This window comes from Phacochoerus africanus, chromosome 7, assembly GCF_016906955.1.
Source record: "Phacochoerus africanus isolate WHEZ1 chromosome 7, ROS_Pafr_v1, whole genome shotgun sequence".
Lineage (NCBI taxonomy): Eukaryota > Metazoa > Chordata > Mammalia > Artiodactyla > Suidae > Phacochoerus > Phacochoerus africanus.
In genome coordinates this window covers 38,342,972-38,358,431 of record NC_062550.1, presented here as the reverse complement: position 1 = coordinate 38,358,431, position 15,460 = coordinate 38,342,972, and the positions used below count along the sequence as shown (strand labels likewise).

Sequence of the window (15,460 nt, the reverse complement as noted above, 5' to 3'; positions counted from 1 at the left end):
AAATTCTAACCAGCCAACCAGCCTCGAAGATGCCTGTTGTAAACGTCCCTCCAGGTCGAGTAGCACTTGCTGTCTCTGGCAACCCAGTTTTGCTGTTAAATTTCTGTTCTCTCTTTACTTTGCTTCCATCTCTACGTCCATAAAATCAACCTAACAAGTGTACCCCCCCATCTCATTCTCTGCCTGCCGCCCCCCACACCTTTCTCCCTGAGGAGGCTGTGTTTAGCTAATTAATGTTAGCAGCAACACTTTGATAGCCCTAACGGAATGGCACTAATAAATAAAGAGCAGGGAATTGCTACAGTTAGAGAAATGTCAGATGTGCTCATTTTCTTCCAATCAGCCCAGCACCTTAGGAGCCCTACTTTTATATGTCAGTGGAACCCTGATGCTTTTAATAGGAACGTGAAGCACTCAAGAGCTTCCTGCTTTCTGAAGAATGGCACACATTTTCACCCAGTATCACTGGAAAACTGTTCTTTATCTTTTAAATATGTACATCAGAAATCCTCAGGTTATGTGACCCCTTTAGGGAGCAATTTGACAATCCTTGATGAAGCTGAAGGTGTTCCTAAACTATGACCCAACAGTTCTGCTTCTAGATATCAGCCCTCGAGAAATCCCCACACAGGTGCACCGTGATGGTCACTGCAACACAATTTGTAATAGCGAAAAACGAAAAATGATCTCAGTGTCTATCAGTAGGGAATGCATGAGCAGTGGTTGATGAACTCTATATAAAAGAAATTAGATCTACATGTAACAATGTAGATAAATCTCAGAAACACAATATTGGGTAGGAAAGTTGGCCAAAGGATACATAAAACATGTTACCATTTTAGTAAGTTTTGGAAACACAGTAAATGCATAGATTGTGTGTAGATTTACATGAATGTAGGTAGAGTATAAAAAGCATGCACACGATACACAGCACGTGCACAGCAGTCCTTACCCCTGGTGGGGTGAGGTGGGGGAGGTGGGGGAAGGGAGGAGGAAGGATGGAAGACTGGAGCCCAGGGTTATATTTCTTTCAGATTCTATGTCTTTGAGAGAGCACACTGAGCACAAAGAATATCCCTATCTCCTCCTCTAACTTAGAAGGAAGAGGATTGTGCTGGTCTCTGGATGCAGTCCAGAAAGGCCCATTTAAATAAATAAATAAATAAATAAATAAATAAATAAATAAATAAATAAATAAATACAAACAAGGCTCAGTCTTCTTTCACTCTCTCTTCTAGTGCCGGTGTGGGCAGGACTGGAACCTTTATTGCATTGGACCGAATCCTCCAGCAATTAGACTCCAAAGATTCTGTGGACATTTATGGAGCAGTGCATGACCTAAGACTCCACCGGGTTCACATGGTCCAGACTGAGGTAAGAGTTACTGCTGAAGGACACAGACCATCCTGTCTGCCTCCCTCCCTGCAAATATCCAGGGTTTTAATCTGACAAGGGCACAGAACCATGACTTATTAGGTGGAGAAAGAGAATTGAATATAGATGTTTTCTAGGACTTCTTATTTTAAAACAAATTTCAGTGACCTTGAGATGATGTGCATCTTTATCTTTACTGATCTGGTTGCCCACCTTCTTTAGATGGGGAGGAAAAAAGATGGATTTTCTAAATCAATGCATTAACTTGGGGAAAGGCCAGCTAGTTCATCTTGAAGATTATTTTAAGATAGGCTAGTGGTTGAGCACAAGGACTTCAATTAGTAAAGAAGAAACAGATTCTAATCTCTTCTTCAGCCCACCCCATCTGCATCCCCATCTCTGTAGAACACCAAGGAGTGTACATTAATTGAGAAGATTAAATGCTTCCATTTATACAGTCCTTTGACATTTGCAGGGCATTTCTGAACATGTTATATCATTAAATTTTCACGAGCAAACAGATAAGTATTATTTTTCATTTCCAGGCTAGAAAACTGAAGTTCAGAGGCTAAAGTCCTTTGCATAGTTATGAAGTGGCTGAGCTGGGACTTGAAGTCTGTTCTAGAGAATTGCAAGCCTTAAGCCCCTAGTCCCTGCCCTACCATCTCAGAGTCCAATCTATGTCCCCACACAGACCATGCCTGTCACTCCCCTGCATAATTGCCTTACCAGGCCCAAGTTTTCTTGCCCTTGTGTTTTCCAAGCAACTCTGCAAAGTCCTCTATTAAAAAGGTCGGGGCGGTGGGCGGGGGGAGTTCCCATCATGGCTCAGTAATAATGAACCTGACTGGTGTTCATGAGGACGAGGGTTCAATTCCTGGCCTCACTCAGTGGGTTAAGGATCTGGCATTGCCATGAGCTGTAGTGTAGTTCAAAGACATGGCTCAGATCCCAGGTTGCTGTGACCGTGGCGTAGGCTGGCAGCTGCAGCTCTGATTTGACCCCTAGCCTGGAAACTTGCATATACCTCAGGTGCGACCCTAAAAAGACGAAAAAAAATGTCTGTGGTCAAAAAGGTAAAAAGTTCTACATGCTACCGTATTTCCTCTTACTGTCCCAGGACATGTGAAAACTTGCAAAGGCAGCCATGTGGACAAAATGGAGATGTCCTGCAGCAAAGGGTCTCTTGAGCTTTGCTGAGCCCACTATGTCCCAAACCACTTTTTGACAGCTGGATTCTCTTCTTGTGCAGCACATATTAATATCCTGCAGATCCTCACAGTCTATAACACATTTGGGAAAATATTGTGGTCATTGCCTCCTGTGGGCCGTATCCCCACCCAGGATCCTCTGTCATCACCACTGATGCTGAGTACTCTCATCACAATTATTACATTATATTTTAAATATTTTATTACAGGATTTTTTAAAAAAAATACACAAAACTAGGGAAAATAGTATAATGAATTTCCATACCTAAATCTCAGTTTCTACAATTATCAGTATTCTGTGTTCTTTTTCTATTTATATCCCACATACACTATTCCCCTGTCCCATGACCTCACTGAAATATTTTAAAACAAATCCTACTTATCACATCACTTCATTCTTAAATACTGTATATTTAAATATATAATACTATATATTTATATGTTTTTATATTTTAAATATATTAATAACATTTCATAACATTTTTATGATTATACATATATTTTACAGTTAAGGACTCTTAAAAATGATAACCACAATACCATGGTCATACCTAACAAATTTAATCATAATCCCTTAATATCATCCACTATCTAGTCAGCGTTTAAATATCCCTAATTATCTCGAAAACTACATTTTACACTTGGTTTGCATTAGAATCCAAAGTCCATACATTGTATTTGGTTGAAGTCTCTTTTACACTTCTTTTAATCTATAAATAACCCTCCCTCTGATTAGTTTTCCATGCCATTTGTCAAAAAAAACCCAGTTCATTTGTTCCATAGCTTTTCCCACATTGGCAATGTGGCTGACTGCTTTTTCATGGTGGTAATGTACTCATCTATTTCCCATAATTTTTGTCAGAAGGTCATTAGATGTAGAGGCTTGGTTAAATTCAGGTTCCTTTTTACCACCATATGCTTCATGGGTGCTGCTGAGTACTTCCTGTTGCATCACATCAGTGAGCACTTCCTGTCTGTCTCTCCTTCCAATCTGATGAAACTGACAATGACCTCCACTATAACGTTTCCTATCATCTTTCACTTAGTGGTTTTAGCAGCCACTGGTGACTGCTGTCTAGCTCCAGTCTATCATTGAGGGTTGCAGAATTATTTCGCACTGTATCATAATTGTTTTCCTTCAGCTTTCTCCACAAGACTGTGAGTTTCTTAGAGGGTAGGGATTTGTTTTCCTTTGCTCTAGGCTCAATATTGATTTTTTTCATCTATTAAATGAATGAAATATCCTACAATTAAGCTGCTAAAAGGTCAGCATCAGTGTTGCATTATTAACTGATTTTCATTTCCACAAACTTAAACCATATTTAACTTGTAATTTGGAGAAGAGGAGATTATGACCTTATAAATCTCTGTGTGTGTGTGTGTGTGTGTGTGTGTGTGTGTGTGTGTGTGTGTGTGTGTGTGTGTTAAGGCTTCCTAGTCATCATCAGGGGCTTCTTGGGCCATGTATCACTTCCTTACAGCTGCCCAGAACTCTGGAGATGCATTTTGCCAAAAATCAGGCACCCCTACTGTAAACATCACTGGCCAACTTCCAGGGCAGGGCAGCACAGCATGCCAAAGCTCTCTGTCCTCCTCCTGGATGTAACACCTCTTTCCCCTGTTCTCTTCTCCTTCTCCCCCAACCTCTTCGATGAGTCTCTGGTTCATATTCCTCAGCCTGCCTTTGAGTTCCAAGGGTCTGCCCTCAAGGCACCGCTCTTCTTTCTTTCCATCATCATTTTTCCTGGGCTTCAGGAACCAGCTACACACTATCTGCTGAATCTCATTCTCCTTCCCTGGCATTCACCTAAGTACCTGCCTCCTGGACAGTTCCACCAGGAAGCCTTGCCGTCATCGCATCGCAAATTCAAAACCAATCTTTCTTTTAAAAAATGAACAACAGAAGCACTTCTGCTCTTGCTACCTCCAGTTTCAGGTGATGGTGTTGCCATCTGTCTTGCCTCTGTCTGTTTGCCCAGGCTGGGGATCTGACCTCTGTTCCTGCAGTCCCCACAGTCCAGCATCACTAAGCCCTGTCCATTCTACCCAACATCTTTCTTGGTTCTGGTCTCTTGCCCACTGCCACTGCCCTTGATCAGCCCTTTGTCAATCATCAGGGGGCTCCTGTGGTAGCCTCTTTGTGGGTCTCCTACCTCTAGCTTCTGCCCTATCAATTCTTCATCACCACTACCACCAATGAAGTGCTCTCGCTGTGTCAGCTCCCTGCATAAAAGTCATGGGAAGCTCTTCATTGCTTTAAAATGAAGTTGAAGTTCTTCATAACCTGGATCCAACTTAATTCCCAGGTTCATGTCATAATACCAGCCACTCCCTCTGTTTTAGGGTCTGCCAAAATTAAGGAAGGCTTCTCTTCCTGGGCCAGAATCAACACTGATTCTTTTGATCGCACTGAAATAAAGGTTGCAGTAAGATAGGAATGTTCTCTCTTCTTCTTCTTCTTCTTCTTTTTTTTTTTTTTTTGTCTCTATCAATCAAACACAATCCCAAACAGTGTCATGGTATTATCTGTCTTGCTTTGAGGCTCTGCTGAAGGTGTTCTCCTTCTCCAGTCTCCAATGCCCTGGTTCCAGAGCTGGCATGGCTCACTGGGTCCTGAGAGTGCGTGCAGAAGGGTGCCATCCATAGCTGAGCCCTGTGGGTGACAGTCCCAGCAAAGGAGGAGGGACATTCTCACCCCTTGTATTATTTTTTTTCTGGGTCCACAGAGAGTCAACCTCAACTTTATGCCGCCTTATTTGGGAGACTAAGGGGCACAAGTCTTTATAGGTTTTGATAAATATATTAAAGAGCAGGAGTTTCTAAACAAAGAGGTATGAGACAGAATGGGCAAGTGTGTCCCTCTTTCTCTTAGCTTGACTTGGGGCGTGTTTGCAGCCTGACTCTAGAAAGACCCTCAGAACAATAACTGGTTAAAGAACAATAGCTAATAGTTACCATCTGTCGATTTCATCTCCTCCCCACAAGGAGGAAACAGTGGGATGTTGTAGGGCTCAGTGTCCACTTGGGGGAGTGTCTTGGGCTTTTCCCGTGACCCACAGACCCTCCATTTTAGCTACACTTGACTGCTCGCTGTTTCCAGAACATATGTGCACTTTCATGTTACATCATTTGGAATGTCCTATTTCTTTGCTCAAATTCTTCCCAAATGTCCCCTTTTCTCTCTAGCTCAATACACCCCTGCCCCCAAAATGAACTGGATGGCTTCTTCTCCTGTATGAAGCTTTGTGAACAAATCCATCCTGTGCTTATCACCTTATGGTTATTCGTTCATATACCTGCCCTTCTGCTAAACTGTGCACTCATTCAGACCCCATGAAAGGCTATAAGTACAATCTGATAAATATCATCTCATTCCATAGCTACTGGTGAAACTGAACGGAACTGAGGCGTCACCAGTTTGCTGGACAGAGAAAAAAAGTGATCTTTATGAGCTGAAGTTATACATTAGATTTTGTCTACTTTTCCTGAAGAATAATGTGGGAAACACATGAACAGTCTGAAGGATTTAATAGTAATCATTTTCAAAAGAGTATTCTGTTGGGAAAAGAATTTATATTTACAACAAGGCAAATTAATGAATATTAACTGGTTTCAAAGCCCAGGGTGGATTGCGGTTGAAGAATTCATTAATAAGGCATAGTATAGAGGTACTGGCACTCATTCACAGCCAAACTCTGAGGTCCCAAACTCATTTAATGTCCCAGGAGAATGGAAACTATGAACTATGCTTTGGATGGGGGAAAACAGGGACGTGTCAGTCTATAGTTTGGTAGATTGTTTTTAAGATGATAAAAATGACTGCCTGTACTAACAGCCACTTTCAGGAGAGTACCCTGTCCTTGAACTTTCAAGATCAGAGTGTCATAAAACATAACAAGTGAGCTAGCTTTGTGAGCAGAAATGCAGAGAATAGTTATTAATATTAATACAGGCCTCACTTAGGGTTGGTTGGTTTCTTTGAAATGTCCTAATCTAATCTAATTATACCAAACCTACATGATGAGGGCCTGTGAGTAGAAGACCAGCCAGCCAGGGGCAATGCCTAGTGCCAACCCATTAAAAAAGATCCACTTTTAAAGGTCACTGGTGAGGGAAGATTTTATAGTCTCCCTTTGTATCTCAAACCTTGAAAATACTCTAGGAGTTCCTATTGTGGCTCAGCAGTAATGAATCCGACTGGTATCCATGAGGACGCAGGTTTGATCCCTGGCCTTGTTCAGTGAGTTAAGGATCCATTGTTGCTGTGAGCTGTGGTGTAGGTCACAGACGTGGCTTGGATCCCATGTTGTTGTGGCTGTGGCATCATAGACTGGCAGCTGTAGCTCTGACTTGACCCCTAGCCTGAGAGTGTCCATGTGCCATGGGTACAGCCCTAAAAAGCAAAAAAAAGCAAAAAAAAAAAACCAAAAAAACTCCAAAGCTGACCACATGCAGATCACCTTAAACGTAGGATCCAGGAATGTTTTTCGATAGCCATCTAATTAAGAGCAACACAAACTCTAATACAGATTTTTAATGGTCAAAAGTTGTTAGCTGTAGAAGAGGCCTTGGCCTTCTTGTTTTATAGGTGGGGAAACTGAGAGGCCCATCTAGGCCAACAGAGGCAGACTCAGAGCCCAGGGTCTCTTACCTGGTGGTGTACTCTCCTCCTAATCTCTTGTCTCCCTGGGCTCTGAGCAGTGCTGTCATTCAGGGAGCCCAAGGCCGGGCACTAAGGTTCAGCAGACATTCATTTCTTTATTAGACACTCAGTTGGTAGTAAGGAAGGGGTGTAGTAAGGAAGCCTATGGATGAGCTTCTGTTACCAGTGGAGGTCTTTGTGGTGTCCTTTGGTCACTAAAACACTGACTCTTCTATATTTGTTTCTATTTCAAAAGCAGGTGGTTCCCAAAGAGCTGACAGGTGGGTCTCTCTCCAGAGTGTAACCCTCTGGTTTTCTGCAGCCAGCCAACATCTTTGAGATTCCTCCATGACTCAGACACAGATGCTCAGAGAAGCAAGATGGAGAAGTCCAGTAGGGTCTATTATACACACTTCCTTTTCCTCACCATACCCGCCCCCCAAAAAGGGGAATGAAATATCAGAGTACACAGTGAAACTATTCTCTCATTCAATAATACAAAGAAATTAGAATTCACCTAAGAAAACTGGTGCAGCGGGGGAAACAAAAGGATCAGGGTCACACACTCAGGATTAAATCCTAGAGTCTCACTCCTGAGCGGTGTGACTTTGCTGAGTCTCCACTCATATGCATGATTATGTCTACTATACAAAGTGTCAGAATGATCAAGTGAGACAGTTTATGTAAAATGCATTCTTCTATGTACTAGAGACCATTGGTAAAGGGATGATGAAGAAATTTGCTAACCTGGAGTTCCTGTCATGGCTCAGTGGTTAACCAACCTGGCTGGTATCCATGGGGATGTGGGTTTGATCCCTGGCCTTGCTCAGTGGATTAAGGATCTGGCATTGCTGTGAGCTGTGGTGCAGGTCTCAGATGCAGCTCAGATTCAGCATTGCTGTGGCTGTGGTGTAGGCTAGCAGCTGCAGCTCCAATTTGACCCCTAGCCTGGGAACCTCCATATGCCATGGGTTTGGCCCTAAAAAAACAAGAAAGAAAAAGAAACTTGCTAACTAATATGGAATCCCACTACTGTTCATGTTTTATAAGAGTTCCTCTTCTTTCTTTGGCTTGAGAACTTGCCTTCCTCTGACATGTTTTGTGTTTTTTTTTTGTAGTGTCAGTATGTGTACCTCCATCAGTGTGTAAGAGATGTTCTCAGAGCAAGGAAGCTACGGAGTGAACAGGAAAACCCTTTGTTTCCAATCTACGAAAATGTGAATCCAGAGTATCACAGAGGTAGGCGCTTACTTCACTCATCTATGAGTTTATTTATCAAGATGTGATTAATCTGGAAACGATGCAGAACCTCCAGCTCTTCCACTGTGTACCACACATCTCTTCTCTACCCAAAGACTTGGGGGAAAGGCCTTCACAGAGTGGCATCAGGGAAGAGGGGAAAAGTCGGGGGCGGGGGGGGTGGGGGGGGGAAGGCCCACACTGGAGCATAGACTTCACGTGGTGTCTCTTCCTGCCTGGCCCAGGATGCTCTCCATTCAGGATGCAGCTTAACATTTCTAAGGGATAAGGCTCATGGCTAAGCGAAGGCTTTGAAATAGCATCTGGGAGTTCAAATTGTAAAACCCCTTTGGAGGAGAACTTAGCCATATGTATCAAGGTCCTTAATATGTTCTTGTCATGCAGTATTTCTACCACCACCCTAAGTAGTGACAAAGCTTTATGCACAAAGTTTTCATAGTTAAAGGTCTGGGTGTGGAGTTCTCCTGTGATGCAGTGGGTTAAGGATCTGGCGTTGTCACTGCAGTAGCTCAGGTGATTGCTGTGGCATGGGTTCAGTCCATGGCCTGGGAACTTCCACATGCCATGGGTGCAACCAAAAAAAAAAAAAAAGATAAATCAACTATACTTTAATAAAAAACCTAAATGTTTGACAGTGAGGACTAAGTACACCATGGTGCACTCATTGAGTAGAAGAGGATGCAGTCATTAAGAATTATATTCTTGAAGATATTATAACAGCATGAATATTCTCATAAATAAGAAAAGCAGAATGTAAAACAAAAAAAATCAACACATGGGCAAAAAGAAAGACTAGAAAGAAATATACTACAATAGTAAAACAAATTTCTCTGAGCAGTGAAATAATATATAGTTTTTCTTCCAGTTCATTATGTTTTTTCAAAATTTTTTAGAACAAGGATATAACATTTTTTTAAATGAAAAATTCAGTAGAGGAGTTCTCATCGTGGCTCAGTGGTTAACAAATCCAACTAGGAACTATAAGGTTGCGGGTTCGATCCCTGGCCTCACTCAGTGGGTTAAGGATCCGGTGTTGCCGTGAGCTGTGGTGTAGGTTGCAGACGCAGCTCGGATCTCGTGTTGCTGTGGCTCTGGTGTAGGCCGGAAGCTACAGCTCTGATTAGACCCCTAGCCTGGGAACCTCCATATGCCACGGGAGCAGCCCTAGAAAAGGCAAAAAGACCAAAAAAAAAGGAAAGAAAAATTCAGTAGGAAAAAAATGTATAAACTTTATAAGGCATCACTTTGATTGGACAGGAATTACTTGACATATGATGTGTCCACCTTTTCCCACTCAGAACCATCAAGATCTAATTTATCACATGGCTAACTGCAGATTTGAAGTTACATTGTATTAGTTATTTATTACCAGCTAACAAATTACCCCTAAATTTAGCAGCTTACCTCAACATTTATTAATTCACAGTTTCTGTAGGTCAGGAATTTGGGAGGGGTTGAGCTGAGTGGTTCTGGCCCAGGGTCTCTCATGAGGTTGCTGTCAAGACATTGGCCAGGGCTACAGTCATCTGAAGGCTTGACCAGGGCTGGAGTGTTCACTTAAAGGTGGCTCACTCACGTGCCTGTAAGCATAAGTCTCAGTGTTTTGCCACAAATTCAAATATTTATCTATAGACTATAGATTTCTCATTTGGACAAACATTATTTTGGAGCTATCTTATATCTCCATTTCTTTCTTTCTTTCTTTCTTTTTTTCTTTCTTTCTTTTTTTTTTTTGCTTTTTAGGGCAACATGTGTGACATATGGAATTTGCCAGGCTAGAGGTTGAATTGGAGTTGCAGCTGCCAGCCACAGCCACAGCAATTCAGGGTCCGAGCCACATCTTTGACCTACACCACAGCTCACAGCAATGCCAGATGCTCAACCCACTGAGCAAGGCCCAGGATCGAACCCGAATCCTCATGGTTACTAGTTGGGTTTATGCCGCAATAGGAGCTCCTATCTCCATCTCTAAATGCTCTTCAATTTAATGAGTTCTCTGCTTCCTCCACACATGCCCACCCACTTGTCCCGTATATTAAATAGTTAATAATCTGTGAAGCACACATACAAGAGAGGGCTGCTATTTAAAGTTCTTGGTAAATCAGATAATCCTTTTGTTATGTAAATAATTACCCCCTAATTTATCTGTATAGTAACTTAAGGTTTTTGCATGTCAGATTCTTTAAGAAGCTCCAGGATGGAGGGAGCTCTTGGGGAGGGGGGTTGGTCTTGAAGGTTTCTTTGTCTTGGTTTGACTTGTTTAAGAGTCTTTTTTTAGTGTGATCTTGAGTGCTCCTGAAAGAAGCTAACTATAGTATGGTTAGCTTCAGGCATCTGAAAATTAGGATTCAGATCCTAGCTCTGGAACTAACCAGCATTCACAAGCTGTGTAACCCTGATTGAGTTCCTGCGCCTCTCTGGGCCTAGGGCTCATCTGTAAAACCAGAAGATAGACTAGAGTCACTAGTCCTTTCCAATTCTAGTAACCTGTGGTTCTGAATACAGTGACTTGACCCCCACGGGGATGGTCTCATCTAAACCATAGTGAAATTCTGTCGTTTCTGATAGTCTTTGCATTTGTAATTTTCATAAACAGAACAAATACTATGACTCACCCTGCTACAGCCTCTAATTCCGGTGTCCTTCCTTTCAGATGCGGGCTATTCAAGGCATTGAGAATGCACCGGAAGATCTCCTGGATAAAAACTATTCACTTTGTAATTTAAAAACAAAAACAAAAACAAAAACTTGCTTCACGCCCTATAGAGGTGCCAGCTATTTCTGTTGATACTATGTATAATTTATTAATCTGGAGAATTTTTAAGAATTTATGTAATTTAAAGGTAACAGATATTATTGTACATAGTTGTATTTTGTAGTTTCTTTTGTAAATATGTATTTTTTCATAATGTTTAATATTATAAGCTTTATATAATACTATTTTTTCCACACTAACGTGTTCATGGCTTGTTCTACATAAACTAATTCAACCTGTGTGACAGGACAACTGATAAAATGTACATGGAGGTGGTTGCAGAGGTGGTCCCCTGAGCCATGGTTTTTACCATGTTTTTACCAGTTTTGATACCTCCTGCACAGGATAAAGGGCAGGGAGTACAGCTGGCTTGGCTGCATCACCATCCTACGAATCTTAGGGTCCGAAGACGACCCAGATGCAAGTTGGACAAATGTAACAGTCAAAAGAAAGGATGGGGGAGATGGGCTTAAGTGGCCCCCAAGCTTGCAGAGGTGGTTGTGCCACTACTGCTTAGTCTCTCCCCCTTTCTCCTGCCAGAGGTTCAAGTCAACATGGTCAGCTCAGGAGTGCAGAGCAAGTCCAGGTGGCAGGGCTGAGGGTTCAGAGAGAGAATGACCCAGGCAGAATGCTGAATTCCTCACATCCACCTGCATTCCTGACTGGACACCGAGTCCACATGCCAATTGCCAACCACAGCCTATTTTACTCCCTCCACACTGTGCTGTGCAAACATGCGTCCCACACTGGAGGGGGTGTGTTGGCCGATGGACACACGCTCGCCTTTGTCCCATTTCTAGTGGGCTGCATCCCTGGAAAAGTCAAGCTTGCACCAGTCGTACTTGGTTTTCCCATCAGAAGATTGTGGGGTCAGATCACACGCCAGATCAAAGGTCCTACTCTCATTATCGCTATAGAAATATTGACAAACATCATAGATCGTTAATTTTTAAAAACACAGAAACAAAAATTCAGTGGTGCTTAGTATAAAATTTTTCAAAAGCACTTTTTAGTCAGTCATTGAGGTCAAACTATCAAGTAGTCATCTTAAGCTGCACTTAATATAAAAGGCACTGCATACTCCATCTACCAAGTTGATCTTCAGTGAGTATGCCTGGTTTGATTAGGACAAATTTCATTGAGTCAGAAATTGGGTACTGCCCTCCCCGAGGTCCAGTTCCGAGGGTCTTCCTGGGGAAAATCTGCAAGATACCTGTCTAGTCTCCTCATGGTTCCCTAAGAGATGAGTCAGAGATGCTGGCCTTTTTCTCACTACAGATTTCTCTGTCATAAACTTAAGAATTAGAAATCATGGCTGTTGATCTCACAGATTCATCTGCAGCATAAGTACATTTCTTTGCATAGTATATATTTTTGCTACACAACACAAAGTCCTATAAGTAATATAACAGGTATAATAGGCATAGTAATGGAAAATCATTAAATATATCTAAAATAGAGATTTATAGTTAAGTAAAACTCCACTCTAACTGCAGAAATTTCGAAGGCTATTTGAAGATTATGGAAACAGGAAAAAAACTTTATAAGAATGAACATCAAGAGGATTCCAAGTTTTCACAGTATCATTGTACCCCATACCCTTGTGAAGTGACCATGTTAGGCTCTGGTCCTGTTTCATGAAAGTAGGAGGATCTTTTAGAAATGAAAAGGAACAACATCCATTTAAGTGTGACAGAGGTACCACCAGGGAGAAAATAAAGGTTGGAGATTTATGAGATGTGGTGTCTATGAGGAATAACTTTCCCTGCATTAAAAAGAAAACGCAAGAAGTTCCCATTGTGGCTCAGTGATTAAAAAAAAAAAAACCCTAGTATCCATGAAGATGTGGGTTCAATCCCTGGCCCAACTCAGTGGGTTAAGGATTTGGCGTTGCCATGAGCTGTGGTGTACATTGGCAGCTGCAGCTCCAATGAAAGAAAAGAAAAGAAAAAAGGGGAAAAAATTTCAGTTAATGTTGCTAGGCACAAAGCACACCCATACATGGAAAGAAATTCATTTTTGCCTTTTCATTCATTCAGAAAAATTTTAGTCAGTGCCTGCAACTTGCTAAGCACTGTCCTAGAGGCAACATATTTGTACTCAATAAAGAGAATGCATCACAGTCATAGAGGTGGGGTTATTGTTACTATTTTCAGTGAAGCTTGAGAGGGGGGCTCTGCGAGACAGGGACGTTGCCCAGCACCAGGGCAGCGGCGGCCTTCCAGGCCACACAACTGGCAAGCACTGGTGCTGCTTCTCTAGCAAATCACTGGTCCGAAAAGAGCGCAATTAACTGCACAAACCAAGAATTGAAACCATAAAAAACCTCCACATCTGTCACAGTCAATATCCTGGCATATCTGGAGTGGAATCAGAGTTATGAAAATGGACACGACAAGGGAAAAACTGTATGTTCTTTTGGTCTAACGCAGGACCTATTTATTCCTACCCTCCACCTGTCTAAATTTAAATCTCCTTAGCAACAAATATTTCACTATCTTCCCTCCCACCACCTCCAAAGACTAAATACATAATCTAGTTGATCTATTTATTAAATTTAGGAGGAGGGAAAAAAAAAAGGTTTCCTTGACATTCAGCTCAATTGGATGTGTTTTAATTTAATCCCATCATGTGTTATGTCTTGGTAAACACTCCGTTTCCTGTCACAGTGGGCATCTCGGCTGAGCACCTGTGCAGTACACTTTAATCATGGAGCTTTCAAAGTGCTCTGGAGCTATCAAATCTTGGAAGGGTCCTATCTTGCATCTTAATAATTATTTATCCAAGTTCTTTATAATTAACTCCTTTAATCTCTACTCATTAAATCAATTTCATATTATTCTGTTGTTCTCTGGAAGGCAGCCAATTTTTGAGCTCTTGAATCTGATTTTTCCAAGGCTCATCTTTCCGTCTAGCTCTGCACATATTTGTCCTAAGTAAATCACCAGCCCTTAAACACTTCTGAGTCCCTCTTTTTCACTGCTTGTCTCCTTCTCTCCTTAGAATGTTTGCTTTCCTGGTAGAATGTGACTTTATTTCCTTTTCATCTTATCTCCTCATGCCCATTGGTATTTCATAGTCTTTTCAGGCTTCAAATTATAGAAGAGATGGCAATGATTTCACTTTTAAACATTAAAATGGCCATTGCCACAGCATATTGGGGATAGCTTTATTTGGGGGGGTCTTTAATTAATTTTATTGGAAGAAAGCCCAAAATGACATATGAAAAATAATATGAAACCACTAAGCAGATGTCCAGCAATACAGAAATAGACTTCGCATGTTATATTTCACACTCCGACTCTCTTATCTTAGTGTCTCAGGATCCAATTTCTTATATTTAAACAAACAGTGTCCTTACCTCTTGCAAGGAAATTATCAGCCATATACTGAATTCTCACTCACTTAGCTTTCTGGGTGTCTGAGGTTGGAATCCTGAAGTCACGCACCTTTCAGATCCGGATGAGAGCAAGTGGTAAAACCTGAGCCCCAACTCTGGGGTGCTCTAGGGTTTTAGTTCACACACACGAGCCAGACCAAACATGACCTGGTGGGGAAAAAAATAGGTAATAAGCTGCTTGTTTGAGGTAGCAGTTCAAGGACTTTCCAGGTTCCATTTCATTGAGGAAATGAAAGTAATTGATCAGCCAAGACAGAGCAGCAAGAAGTAATGGCTGATCCTCCCCGAAGTGGCTGGGAGCAAGCCTTTAATGGTACCTCATTCTTGAAAAACGTTATCAACCAAATACTCTGTTAAGTTCCTAAGTATTTTTTAACCGAGATTTCAAACCACAGCAAGTATTCAAAGACTGCTTCACATCAAGGGAAAATATATAAACCATGACTGCAGAAGGCAAGTGAAATAATGCAAAGAAGAAAAAAATCATTGAACAAGGGCATCTAAAAGGGCATCATTCCCACAGAAAGAGGACATGGTATCCCTGCTGTGTGTCCAGACTGTCCTTCAGGAACCTCATAGGCCTATTATCCTTATGGGGGTTCATTTTGACTATGTTGGCCAGATGATTCAGCTGATTAAGCAATTGAATTGACTCATAGAGTTTTGTGAATTGACCAGGTGTTTGATGAAATTGAGTTTGGAATTCTGAACACACTCCCTTGGAGTCTTGCAGTGGATGGTGCCTTTGAAAATATTTGGCCGTTTTACTTAAAACGCATGGTAACATTTAATGCAGCCATGATAATAGCAAAAATCTG

At 41.6% G+C, this 15,460-nt stretch overlaps 1 protein-coding gene across 1 annotated transcript in view; it reads left to right on the top strand.

The window, feature by feature from the left end:
* PTPRB (protein tyrosine phosphatase receptor type B) overlaps positions 1-13,032 on the top strand; it is a 126,008-nt gene extending 112,976 nt beyond the window's left edge. The window contains 3 exon segments of the mRNA XM_047787197.1: positions 1,239-1,374; positions 8,346-8,466; positions 11,141-13,032. Coding sequence (XP_047643153.1) covers positions 1,239-1,374; positions 8,346-8,466; positions 11,141-11,163 — 280 coding nt within the window. The 3' untranslated portion in view covers positions 11,164-13,032.
* Positions 13,033-15,460: the final 2,428 nt, after the last annotated feature.